Genomic DNA, 12401 nt, shown 5'->3' on the forward strand with positions numbered 1-12401 from the left:
CCTGCCATGTCTGTAACTTCTTGATAGTCAAGCTTTGCACCACTTCTTCTTTTAATTACTTCTCTGTAGGGCTCTGATAACCCAGAGGTTCCAGAGGTATGCCATGTGCTCACCACCATAAATGGCATTTATGATTCTCTCTCCCTCTACCTGGAGGCTGCTCCAAAGACAGGAACTGTGTGGCTTCCAGCCCAAGCCTGGCACAACACCGGCACATGACATTCACCCCCTTCACCTTGAATCAGTACACAGATAAATAGAATTCTTGCATAAACTTTCCAGGGGCACCTACAGATGGTAACAGGTGTTTCCCAGTGAAACTCTTTATCTAAAGATGAAAAACTATAACGATAGACATTTCAAGCTGTTCTACTAGCCCCCAGGAAAAGAAAATACTCTGGGGAGATAGTTGTGACTTAATACATTTTATCAATCAGACATCCACCTACTTTGGCCAATGTCAATCTGATCTGGAGACATACAGGCAAGAAGAATAGAAAGAGTTGGTGAGGGCTAATTAACAATTTTATACTAAGGCTGAGAGAGAAAGGGTAACGAGAGAAGGAAGTGCACAAGCTCAGCTTAAATGTCTTCTATTTCTTTTGAGTTTTAAGAACTTTGAGGTTTTATTTGTCATGTAATTCATGATTGTTCAGGCAAAGCAGACATGTAACATAGGTCCACATGATGATAATGAGCTGATATAGCTTTCACATGCTCACTTCTGCCCTCTCCCATCAGGAATGTACCTGGGAGCTCACAGGGGACAGGAACTGACACAATAACAGCCCTCCTCCTTATCAGCTCCTGAGACCTACTCTTCTCCATTAGAAAAACCTCCACTCCTCAAAATGCAGAAAACCATCTGCTTTGAACACCACTGCCCACATAACAGAGCTCAGATCATCTTTCTGGAGTCCTTGGTGCTCTGTGTGCCTGTAACAACCTCTGCCCCATCATTGGTGGCTATGGTGGTTGGGGTCCACCTGGATATACAGGCTGCTGTTCTCTTCCTCTCTCCTTTCATACTCATTGATCCCTGACCTGCAGTCTTCCCTGAAAGAGGGTGCCACTTTTGTTCAAGAATAAGTCTACCTCGCTGCCTACTGCAGGACCCCCTCCAGGTATATAGGAAGTAGCAGGAATGATACTGTTGGGTGTAGCCATCAGCTCCATCTTGTTCACACCTTGTCCTTCACTTAGGAGGCCTCTTGCCTACAGAACCACAGTTGATCAACCTGAATATGCAGAGATGGGGGCTGAGGCACAGCCAAGCACTTTTACTGGATTAATAATTGAGGAAGATGGTGGGCTTATGGCAGTAAGAGGGAAAGGACACACAGGGGCACAGCCATCTCACCAGCTCAACTCTAATAGCATTTCTGGATGCCCACTGTGTGTGAAGCAGTCTATTAGGGGCTGGGGACATAGCCATGAAAAATAACAGACTGTGCCCTAAGTGTGCCCCGGACAAGCTCATCATCTGCTAAGGGTCACAGATGTGGAAACACACAGTGGTCGTAGAAAGTAGAATGGACAATAGCAGAACTGCATGAGGGGGATAGGAGTTGCCCAAAGGAGGAAGCGGTTATAGCTGTGTGGGAGGTTGAGGAGGGAAGACTCTAAGAGAAGGGTTTGATTTTTCTGGGTTTGAAGTATGAGTAGGAGTCTTCCGGGGGCTTCAGAGGCAGTGTAGGCAGTGGAAACCATGTGGGTAAAGATCTGTAGGTGTACCCTCTTTGGATGCATAACTCATATTTCAAAATGTAGGCAGCCCTGGAAACAAGGGCAGATTAGAGGAGATTTAAGGTCAATAGCTTTATATAGTTTATGATGTGAACCCAAAACCTTTGGACTTAGTGATAACAATGATTGAGTTTCTATGATTTCCTACAGAATATGAACTCTAATGAGGTCAACATGGGTGTGTCTGTGATTCTTTGCGAACTGCCAAGGTGGAGAGGGCTCCTCTGACTCAGGTGTAGCACAGGTGGGCGTGCTATTGGCTGCAGCTCTCCCTGCCTCCTTTCCCAGCACATAAACATTGAGCCAGCCTCACTGAATCGCCTCCAGGCTGGGAAGGGAAGCTCCACACAGGAAGCCCAGTAAAGAGCAGCACACAGCTGGGAGAACAACTCAGAGAAGAGAACTGAAGAAGGAAAGTGGAGATGGACCTCATCCCAGACTTTGCCCTGGAAACCTGGGTTCTCCTGGCTACCAGCCTGCTGCTCCTCTATCTGTGAGTATCTGTCCAGGCTCCACTGTTCTGTAACTTTAGACGTGGGGTACAATCTGGCCCCTCTTTCTCTTATCTGTTTTGAAGACCAAAGGAAATAATTGAGGGGAACTTGCTTAAATGTTGGAAGCTACAAAAACATGCAGTTGTTGATCTTATGTAGATCTGTGGAAGGAATGAATTAAACTCCCCCTACACCATCCATCTCCCCAGTTCTCTAACTAGGAGTGTTTAGTGACAGCATTTGGCCCTGGGGCTGATTTCTGATTGACCATGAGTTTGGACCTAGACTAATCAACTAGAATTCAGCAGAGACAGATTCCAAACAACTGGGCACTGTGTGCTTGGGATCCTCGCCCACTTCCCAAGCTCTGGGGATTGTAGGCACAGGCTAAGGTGGCTTGGTGATTGTCTCTTTAACTTCCCCTTTCGGGTTCTGTGTCTACTGCCAGATATGTGTACAGGGATTGTTCCCTGTAAACCTGGGTGGCTCCTGCTCCCCTGCCTTCCACCCCAATCATGATTTACATAGGACCATGGGGTAACCCACACTTCATGGGAGGCTCTCCCTTGCTTTGTACCTCATTTCTGTGCCATCTCCCAGAACTCTTCTTGCTCCTGTAATTCAACTCCTCCACCTAGTAATATGTAGAATTATTTACCTCTAAATGGTGGATATTTAGAACAGAGGAGATCTGGAGGAAATAGTGAAGTTTTATTCTTTTCTTTCACCTTTTTCTTCTAGTGTCTGGGAGGTTAGTATTAGTATAGAGCTTTATTTTTCCCCTGATATTAATCTTCAAGAGGCCTGAAAAGGCAGGAGCCACAAAATCTAATTTAGATTATCTTAATCTGTCAGTCTAAAGTAGTATGTGACACTGTGAGCCAGTGCAGATATAAAAGTCACCCAGGGAGCAGGCAGGATGAATTGAGAGAATATTCCTTATCCCTCAGGGCCCAAGCCCCAGACATCCTTGTGGGTCCTTGTCCCCATCAGAGATACTTCATGGCAGATGGGTTGGCATCTCACCGGCTTAAAGCCTAAGCACAGGGACACCATCTGTGTCACTCTGTCTGTGGTGTCTCTGGTAGTGAACCTATAGTAGACATTCAGGAAGCCTGGCAAACAATACCTTAGGTCTAGAAGATATTGGTGCAACCCAGGAATCAGTAGCTGTAGCATAGACAATGCCCTATTTATGGCAACACAATTATACACAAGAGAAATGATTGGCTTTTTCTCTTAGCCTCCATTGTACCAAAAGGAGCATTACCAAAAAAGAGAAGAGCTGGAAAGAAACTAAGAAATTCACCCAGCCCATCCTCTGCTTTATATGGTCCCATGTGAGTTTAGAAACTACACTAGATCTTTCCTTGGGGCCAATGCTATTGACAAGTTAGCTTCATTGCATGGCCTCACTTGAGAGTTCATGTATCACAGTGAAGTCCAGAAACAGATTAGTTTAATGGGTTTGCCATGGTGACAATAAAAAAGAAAAGAAATGGAGTGGAAATGACCAAGGCCACCCTGGTTTTGGCAGTTGGTGAACACACTTCTACTAATTCTTCTAAGGGAGGTATTCACGTGGGCCTAGCTGAGCTGCCTCTGCTAGTCCTTCAGATACACATACTTTCATGCCAGTTTTCAGTTTTATTTTATCACATATTAAAGATTTACTGGATTTGTATAGAATATTTGGAAACTGTACTGGCCTAAAGGGTAGTAAAGAAGAGGAAATAAGATCTTAATTCAATTATCTGGAACATTTTGGAGTTATTTATGTCACGTAACATAATGCATCTTATGCTATCAAGAAGAAAGCACGTATTGTAGACATTGGCCTATGCAAAAAAATTATGAAGTCCCCAAAGGAAATCACAGCAACAACAAAAATAAGTAAATGGGACCTGATCAAATTAAAAAGCTTCTGCACAGCTAAGGAAACTATCATGAGAGCAAACAGACAAGCTGCAGAATGGGACATAATATTTTCATGCTATACATCCAATAAAGGGCTGATAACTAGAATCTATATAGAACTCAGGGAAATCAGTAAGAAAAAATCAAACAACCCTAGCAAAAAGTGGGCAAAGGACATGAACAGAAACTTTTCAAAGGAAGATAGACTAATGGCCAACAAACATATGAAAAAATGCTCACCATCTCTAATCATCAGGGAAATGCAAATCAAAACCACAAGGAGACATCACTTATCTCCAGTGAGAATGACTTTTATCAAAAAGTCCCAAACCTATAAATGTTGGCATGGATGAGGAGAGATAGGAACACTCAAAAACTGCTGGTGGGACTGCAAACTAGTACAACCTCTGTGCAAAGTAATATGGAGATATCTCAAAGAGCTACAAGTAGAACTGCCATTTGATAAAGCAATCCCATCATTGGGTATCTACCCAAAAGGACAAAAGACATTCTATAAAAAAGACATCTACACTAGAATGTTTATAGCAGCACAATTAACGATTGTGAAGATGTGAAAACATCCCAAGTGCCCATCAATACATGAGTGGACTAATAAAATGTAGTATATGTATACCATAGAGTTCTACTGAGCTGCAAAAAACAGTGGTGGTCTAGCACCTCTTGTATTATCCTGCATAGAGCTAGAACCCATCCTACTAAGTGAAGTATCACAAGAATGGAAAAACAAGCACCACATGTACTCACCATCAAATTGTTATTAACTGATCAACACTTAAGTGCACATACAGTAATAACATTCATTGGGTGTCAGGCATCTGGAAGGGGAAGGAGGGGATAGGTATATACACACCTAATGAGTGCGGTGCACACCATCCAGGGGATGGACACACTTGAAGCTCTGACTCAGGTGGGACAAAGGCAATATATGTAATCTAAACACTTGTACCATGGTACTATGCTGAAATAAAAAAAAATTTTTTTAAAAAGAAGAAGGAAGCTGAAATTTGGAAGGCCCTTCTCTTTCAGCTAAAAGCGCTTGTGGGAAATCTGGAACCATTTATTCACACACTTTTCAGCCACACTTTCCTCATTTGCCTCTATAGGGCCAACCTTGTGGGCCTAGAAGATTCATGGTTAGCTCAGTGCCCGAGAGCCACTTTCCTCAGCCTCTCTACTTCCTCCCATCTGCAAACACTCAGTAGCACCACAATGGGAAGGTCTGCAGGGATCCAGAACCCCCAGTTGGAGGAGGCCATACATGACATAACAATGATGTCCGCACCAGCATTAATGGATATTCCTACAGAGGGAGTTGATGTGCAGAGGCAGTAAAATGACTGCTTTGTAATTGGCCACCTTGGGAAACATGAGTGTGCCTGGCACTGTGCTTCTCAGGGATCACTCCGTTGGAGGACCACATTCCACAGGGGAAGAGGGCCTGGACATGGATTCTGTAGTCACTGGTTCCTCCATAGAGTGTCATTCTGGGAACATACAGGTCAACCATCCTTCCCTATACCTCAAATTAACCAGATCATCAGACCACAGACACTTGGGTATAGATAAAAAGTGCTCACTTTTCTACAAGTCCAATGGAATCCTTGAATACTGTTGTCATTCTATAAATATAGGAACACTGTGACTCCTCTAAGACCTCCTTCTGAAGGTAGTTTTATCAAGGGCCAGATCTTAAAACAGGGTCAGATTTTAGAAGGCAGTGAAACATAAGACTCAGAGCACACCATAGGAACAGTGTTACCATAGGCTTTTGGTGACCCTCTGTGATTGAGCGCATGCACTTAAACAAAATTACATCATTGAAGCAGAAGAAAAAAAATTTATACCTTTTCTACTGAGAACAAGAATTTCCAAATCATGGAAGAGTTAATTTACTTAATGGACATAAGAGAATGAAATGCCCTGGAAGACTTCCAGTCTGAACCACTCAAGGAGCATTGAATATGGAGGACATTCATAAAGTATTCATTCCAGGATTTCAACCCTGAAGATTTCAGTTCCTTTTAGCTGATCATTCTGACTTTGGGTGGGTCTCACAAAGGAGGCAGGAAAGAAGATGTTGGTTGAATGTAGCTATTGCTGTTGGAGTTTCAGTTATTTTGTATTGCCTAGGCATGACTTCTCTCTCTTGGCTACTGCAGTTTCTTAGTCAGTGACAGGACAGCTCCCTTATCTATAAAACCACAATCCCTGTTGTAAGGCTGGTGGCGGGTACCCCTCCCCTCCCTAATGGAAAAAGAAGAAGCCCACGACCTGCCAAGGACAATGCCTGCAAGGCCCAGCTAAGTTAAAGGACAACCACACCTGGATGGTTACTGTGATAAGAGTCTCGGTTCCTGGAGTCCACACATACCACCAGCCCCTCCTATTTCTCAATACCCACCCTAAAACTGCAAGGGAAAATTGCTTTTTCTCCCCACCATAAATCTTCCTGCCAAAGAAACCCCTACCCCCATCCCTAAAAACATATATAAACCCACTCAGACTTCTGGGTGATGCGACTTCCAGGGTCTCTCTCTTTTGGGGCCTGTGAACCTCGCCCAGGAGTGCCCCAATAAAGCCTCGTTGCTTACCCCTTTCAACTCTGCTTGTCTTTCTTTCTTTGGTGCCGGTCTATCCAAAAACCTTACACCTGTTACTTGGCTTTCTCTTTCACTTTATAGATATGAGACTCATTCACATGGACTTTTTAAGAAGCTGGGAATTCCTGGGCCCAAACCTCTGCCTATTGTGGGAAATGTTCTGTCTTACCGCAAGGTGGGTTTTTTTGAACTCTCTCTTTTGCTTCTTATGGTTGCAAACACCAGCTGATTCCATTGGTAAAAATGCTCCTGGTAAGGAGGAGGTTCTGAGGTTTTACACTTCAGAAATGATGTGTAGACCCCACCCAGAGCATAGCCGCATTCACCTAGGGACTCTGTTGTCTATTCTCGGGAGCCTCAGGTTTGGCTCAGCTAAACAGCCCAGATCTATGGCAGATCAGGACTTAATGTTCAGGGCTTGATGTTCAGACTTTGCTAGCAAAGTCTTTTTGCCTAGTGCATACTCACAGGAAAGTACAGTCATACTTAGTATTAGGGGAAATGCAGGAAGGTGGACCCCCCGGTAGTGGCTCATTAAGTTGTATGCACCAAATTCAAACTTTCTTCTTTAGCAAGTGCAATTGAGCAGCCTTGTTTTGCTTCTTCCTGCACAGCTTGGAAACTTCACTTTATTAGGCAACCCTTGCATTCGTTGGGTAATTTGCACCTACTTGAATTCTCTCAAGAACTGCTAAATTCCCTCTGTGAATTTTGGCCAAGCCATTGTGGCTAATTCTTCACTCAGGACCTGACCCCTGAACATAAAGTCATCAGCTCACATCCATGAGGCGACCAGCAAAGCCTCTGTGCAGGCTGGTCTCTGGCCTCGATTTCCTTTCCCACACACCTCAGCCTTCTTTCTCAGGTTCTAATCCTCCCAACTCAGCCATTTGTTCCCTCATTACTACCTAAGATTCCATATTTTTCCCTCTGCAAAAGCAATAATATCCTGTTCACCTTGTTCATATCAGCGCTTTACTAGATATACCCCAAAATAAATATTGATGGGACCTTCTTTGCATAGTTAAAATATCACAACTGAAACATAGCACCAGGAAGATTTGTTTTTAAGCTTCAGAAGTGAAGATATGGAGCAAGTATGGTAATTTGTCCTATGTGAAGAAGCTGCATTTCCTCATCTTTTCCATTTTGAATTGGACAAGAGGAGGCGAGCCCATTTTGTCATTTCCTCAGTCACTCTCTACTCATTTTCTCACTCAACAACATGCCTTAGGCTGATAAAAATCTGTAGAACAAAAGAGGTCCCTGATGTCTTTAACTTCCCAGTTCCACTAGAATTCTAGAGAAAGCTCCTGAGCTAAGCGAAAAGGATGCTGAATGAGATGAAAGAATGTACATGCCCCTAGACACTTGCTCAGTCTCCCTCAGCCTCAGTTTCCTCACATGCCCATGGAGGTGATGATTTAGAGGGTTATGAGACGTTAGAAACAATACATGCATGTGCAAAAACACTTCAGAAATACAGGGAGTATTTAGTATTCAAAAACAAGGGTAAGTCATTCTGTATCTACAATATTTGGAGAAAATTCAAGAGTGACATGAAATCATCTCTTCCAATTATTTCCTCTATTTCCCCTCATTTCCCTGAAACATCTCTGAACAAAAGGTTTCCTCTAACTTCCAGTGAAACACAGTGAGCCTAATTTCTTCAGGTTCCACTATTTCTTGCCCCAATTAGAGTCAGGGTTCAGTATGTTTAAAATAACAACTGAATTTTATTTTGTTTCTCCTCCCAGGGATTTTGGAAATTTGATGAAGAATGTTATAAAAAGTATGGGGAAATGTGGGGGTGAGTATTCTGGAAACCTCCATTGGATAGACTTGCTGCTATGATGATGAACCCCACATACGAAGGACAATCTCAGCCCTGAGTCTCTTGGGATGAAGCCATTGTCAACTGAGATAACAGAGAGAGGCTCTGAAAGAAAAAGATATTCATTTGAGAGTAAAGCATTGCAACGGAAATGTGCGTGCTGTAGCAAACTATGTGCCTGTTCAGGGAAGTAAAGGAAGAAAAAGGTTGTTAAAGGGAAAAATGATCAGGATAACACAACTATTTTGAAATCATTATCCATAGCTACAAAGATCAATAAAAAGGGAAAACCAGTCTGAGGATGGGCAGGCAGTTATTGGGCAGATGTTCTCTCGGAAGTACTTTTGCTCTAACAATACTGTGCTCTTTGTGCAAGGTGTGGTTTTGTAGCGTATTTTGTGACAGATTTGTTTTTAGCCATGCAAGCATGAGCATGCTCTCTCCATAGCCTTCCCAGGATCTGTCAGGTGTTATTTATTTTTATAACATCATTGTGACTCCATTTTGGTTCTGACAACTTTCACACACTCTACTGAAAAGCTTATCCTACCAAGAATTCCATAGGTCACCGGTGTTAAGGTGTGCAATCTCAGTGCAGCTGAGAACGTTGCAGGTGACCACTTTTCTCCAGGTTTGATGGACCAGGGACTCCCAGCATCACTTCTGTCCAGTGTCTGGCTTTTCGCCTCTTCTCCTTTTTTCCTACCTTACGTTACCTTCAATTGCATGCAATGCATCATTTCAGATGTTCTAATATGTGCTCATAAATGCATGGCATTAACTCCTTCCCACTGTGACTCATTTATAAAGAAAGCCACATTCTTAAATTAAATTTTTGGGTGTAATATATGCTTTTCAAAGATGAGCTGGGAGATAGAGATGAACAGATTGGGAAATCATTTATAATCTGCTTTTTTTTTTTTTCTCTCATTTCTCTGCAAGTGTGAGCTTTCTTTTGTGTTGGTTTTTAAATTTTAAGTGAAGACTTTTCAAGAGACGTATATACAAGTTTTTCTATGTCTACTGCATTCTATTGACTTTGAAGAAGAGATACAGAATATATTAAACCACTGTGTTCCCAGTGCATTAATGGACTTTATGATTTTGAGGGTGGCCTCATGCAACTGCAGCAGCTGTTCCCTTTTTAAAGCTGCTGGGGGCTTGGTGAGAGACACAGAAGAGGTGAAATCCTGTGTACACTACAAGCAAGTTGTAGAACGTTTCACCTCTTCTTTGCTACCTCATAACAAAGATTTCCTGTTATGTCTAACCATGATCTGTAGAAGAGCTACTTTGTATTTAAATGTGTCTTCCCCACTTGAGCCACATTTCCCTTCATTCTATGAAGACTCCAGTGGCTTCTATGGTCAGAATCTTGCTGTGCGTCCTACCCAACTTGATCTATGACCTAATGTTGCTGTGTATTGTACAACTGGGGTATGGATTACGTAATGTCAGGATGAAAGTCTGGATTCCTGGGTGTGGATCCAGCTGCACAATTAGGCTTGTAGAGTTTAATCAGCTCTGTTTTCCTGACACAGGGTGTATGATGGTCGATGGTCTCTGTTGGCTATCACGGATCCTGACATGATCAAAACAGTGCTAGTGAAAGAATGCTATTCTGTCTTCACAAATCGGCGGGTAGGCATCCATGTCTTAACTTTATATCTTTATTTTTTTATTTATTAAACTTTTATTGTGAATTACTGATAGATTCACAGGAAGTTTTCAAAAAAATTTACAGGGAGTTTCTATGTCCCCTTCATCCTGTTTCCCCCAATGGCAACATTTTGCAAAGTATACTAGATTTATCTAGTATATTCCTATCACTATAGTTATAGGAAATTGACATTGATACTATCCACAGAGCTTTTTCAGATTTCCTCAGTGTTATGTGTCCTCATTTTTGTGGATGTGTGTGTGTGGCTCTGTGAAAATTTATCACATTCATAGATTTGTCAATGTGATACCAGCACATTCACAGTACCGGTACCAGTAATACTAATCACAGACACTAGTGCTACCAACACAATGAAGACACAGAACTCCTCCGTCACCATGAGGCTCCCTCCTGCCTTTCTTCTACAGTCATGCTGTGTAGCTTCTCTTTTTCTCTTAACAGGGCCTGTAATCAGACCAAACTTTCTTTAGCTTTGAGTAGGCCAGTTAATTATTTTTTCTTTTTATATATAGTGCTTTTGGTATCAAATCAGAAAACTCTTCCTCAGCCCTCCTTTATTGTTGTTGCTTTTTCTAAAGGTTAAATAGTTGGATGCTTTACAGTTATGTCCATGATCCATTTTCTGTAAAATTTGTATATAAAGCATGAAGTTTAGGTCAAGGTCCACTTCTTGTGGCCTATGGCTGTCCAATTTTTCCAACACCATTTTGGAATGGCTATCCTCCCTCCATTGAATTGTTTTGCACATTTGTCAAAAATCAGTTGGGCCTCTTTCTGTGTGTCTCTTTCTCATCCTACATTCTGTTCCCTTGATCACTGTGTCTCTCCCTCATCCAGTACCACACTGTCTTCACTGGCGTAGCTGTACAGTAAGTCTGAACAGCATGAGGATTCATACCTACTACTTTATTTTTTTTCCAGAGGACTTCTAGTGATTCCCAAATTAGGAAATAGAGTTCTCTCTTTATTTTCCCTCTATCCCTGCGGGGGAAAAAAAAAAATTAAGAGAAAAGGACTTTGAAGTAATTAGATTATTACTTCAAAATACATTCATAATCTTTTATGTATCAACTACTATTTAAAAAAAATTACTACCTAAAGCTATTCCTTTTTCAACTTGTTCATACTATGCTGTAAGTAAAGACAGAAGTAGTCTCAAGCAAACCATAGTCTGCCAAGGCCACCTGATAAACTATCACCAGTCCCTTTTTTCTCTGCACAGCCCTGGAGGAGGTACAGATCTTGTTCTCCTCTATTACTCTGTAAGAAAATGTTCCCCACTAGGGGCTCATTTGCATTTAAAAGGAGACTCAGACTTAGAGGCTCAAACCACACCAGGTGGCTGGGTGACCACACACACACACACACACACACACACACACAGGGTCAGAGGTGGGTAGGCATTTGGGATAAACCTATAATACACTGGGCACCTAGGATAGGGCCTGCCTCCTGGGTGACAGTCATTTAATATTTGTTAAAAAAGTGATGTTTGTTTCACACATTTTTACATCTGTGGAGATCTACAAAACTTATGAAGGACAAAATGTTTTTCATTTGAACTGCAGGTTTTTGGTCCAGTGGGATTTATGAAAAGCTCCATCTCTATATCTCAAGATGAAGAATGGAAGAGAATACGAGCATTGCTGTCTCCAACCTTCACCAGCGGAAAACTGAAGGAGGTAAGAAAATACAACGACTTCTACTTAGAAACCAAAAGTATGAATCTGGGAACAGAGAGAAAGTAACATTATGGGCCCTTTCCAGGAGGTAGTCCACTAAGGTTGAGCTTCCTAAAAATCGCCTTTTATCTTGCCGTCCATAAGAGACATCACAAAATTCATTATAAAATATCACTTACTACTCCATGCTAGGGAAAGCTATGTCCTTCTGAGACTTGAGTCTGCACATTTAACTATGTGTGGTGTTGTGTTTTGTGCTTAGATGTTCCCCATCGTGAGCCAGTATGCAGATGTGTTGGTGAGAAACCTGAGGCAGGAAGCAGAGAAAGGCAAGACCGTCACCTTGAAAGAGTAAGTAGGAGCACAGTCTCAGGGTTCTGAGCTGTCATGAAACCCTCTATCTGCCTGCCACGGAGCTGATGTTCC

The 12401-nt window shown here is 42.2% G+C and overlaps 1 protein-coding gene across 2 annotated transcripts in view; it reads left to right on the plus strand.

Annotated features, from left to right (window-relative positions):
- The first annotated feature begins 2055 nt into the window (after window positions 1-2055).
- Window positions 2056-12401, plus strand: part of LOC138394477 (cytochrome P450 3A4-like) — a 72210-nt gene continuing 61864 nt past the window's right edge. The window contains exons 1-6 of one of the 2 annotated variants that reach the window (XM_069486481.1): window positions 2072-2239; window positions 6860-6953; window positions 8536-8588; window positions 10154-10253; window positions 11862-11975; window positions 12238-12326. In XM_069486481.1, coding sequence (XP_069342582.1) covers window positions 2169-2239; window positions 6860-6953; window positions 8536-8588; window positions 10154-10253; window positions 11862-11975; window positions 12238-12326 — 521 coding nt within the window. In that variant the 5' untranslated portion in view covers window positions 2072-2168. Of the gene's footprint in view, window positions 2240-6859; window positions 6954-8535; window positions 8589-10153; window positions 10254-11861; window positions 11976-12237; window positions 12327-12401 lie in introns of both variants that reach the window. The other variant, XM_069486484.1, reaches the window with a different exon arrangement.

Source organism: Eulemur rufifrons, chromosome 14 (assembly GCF_041146395.1).
Source record: "Eulemur rufifrons isolate Redbay chromosome 14, OSU_ERuf_1, whole genome shotgun sequence".
In the NCBI taxonomy this organism is placed as follows: domain Eukaryota; kingdom Metazoa; phylum Chordata; class Mammalia; order Primates; family Lemuridae; genus Eulemur; species Eulemur rufifrons.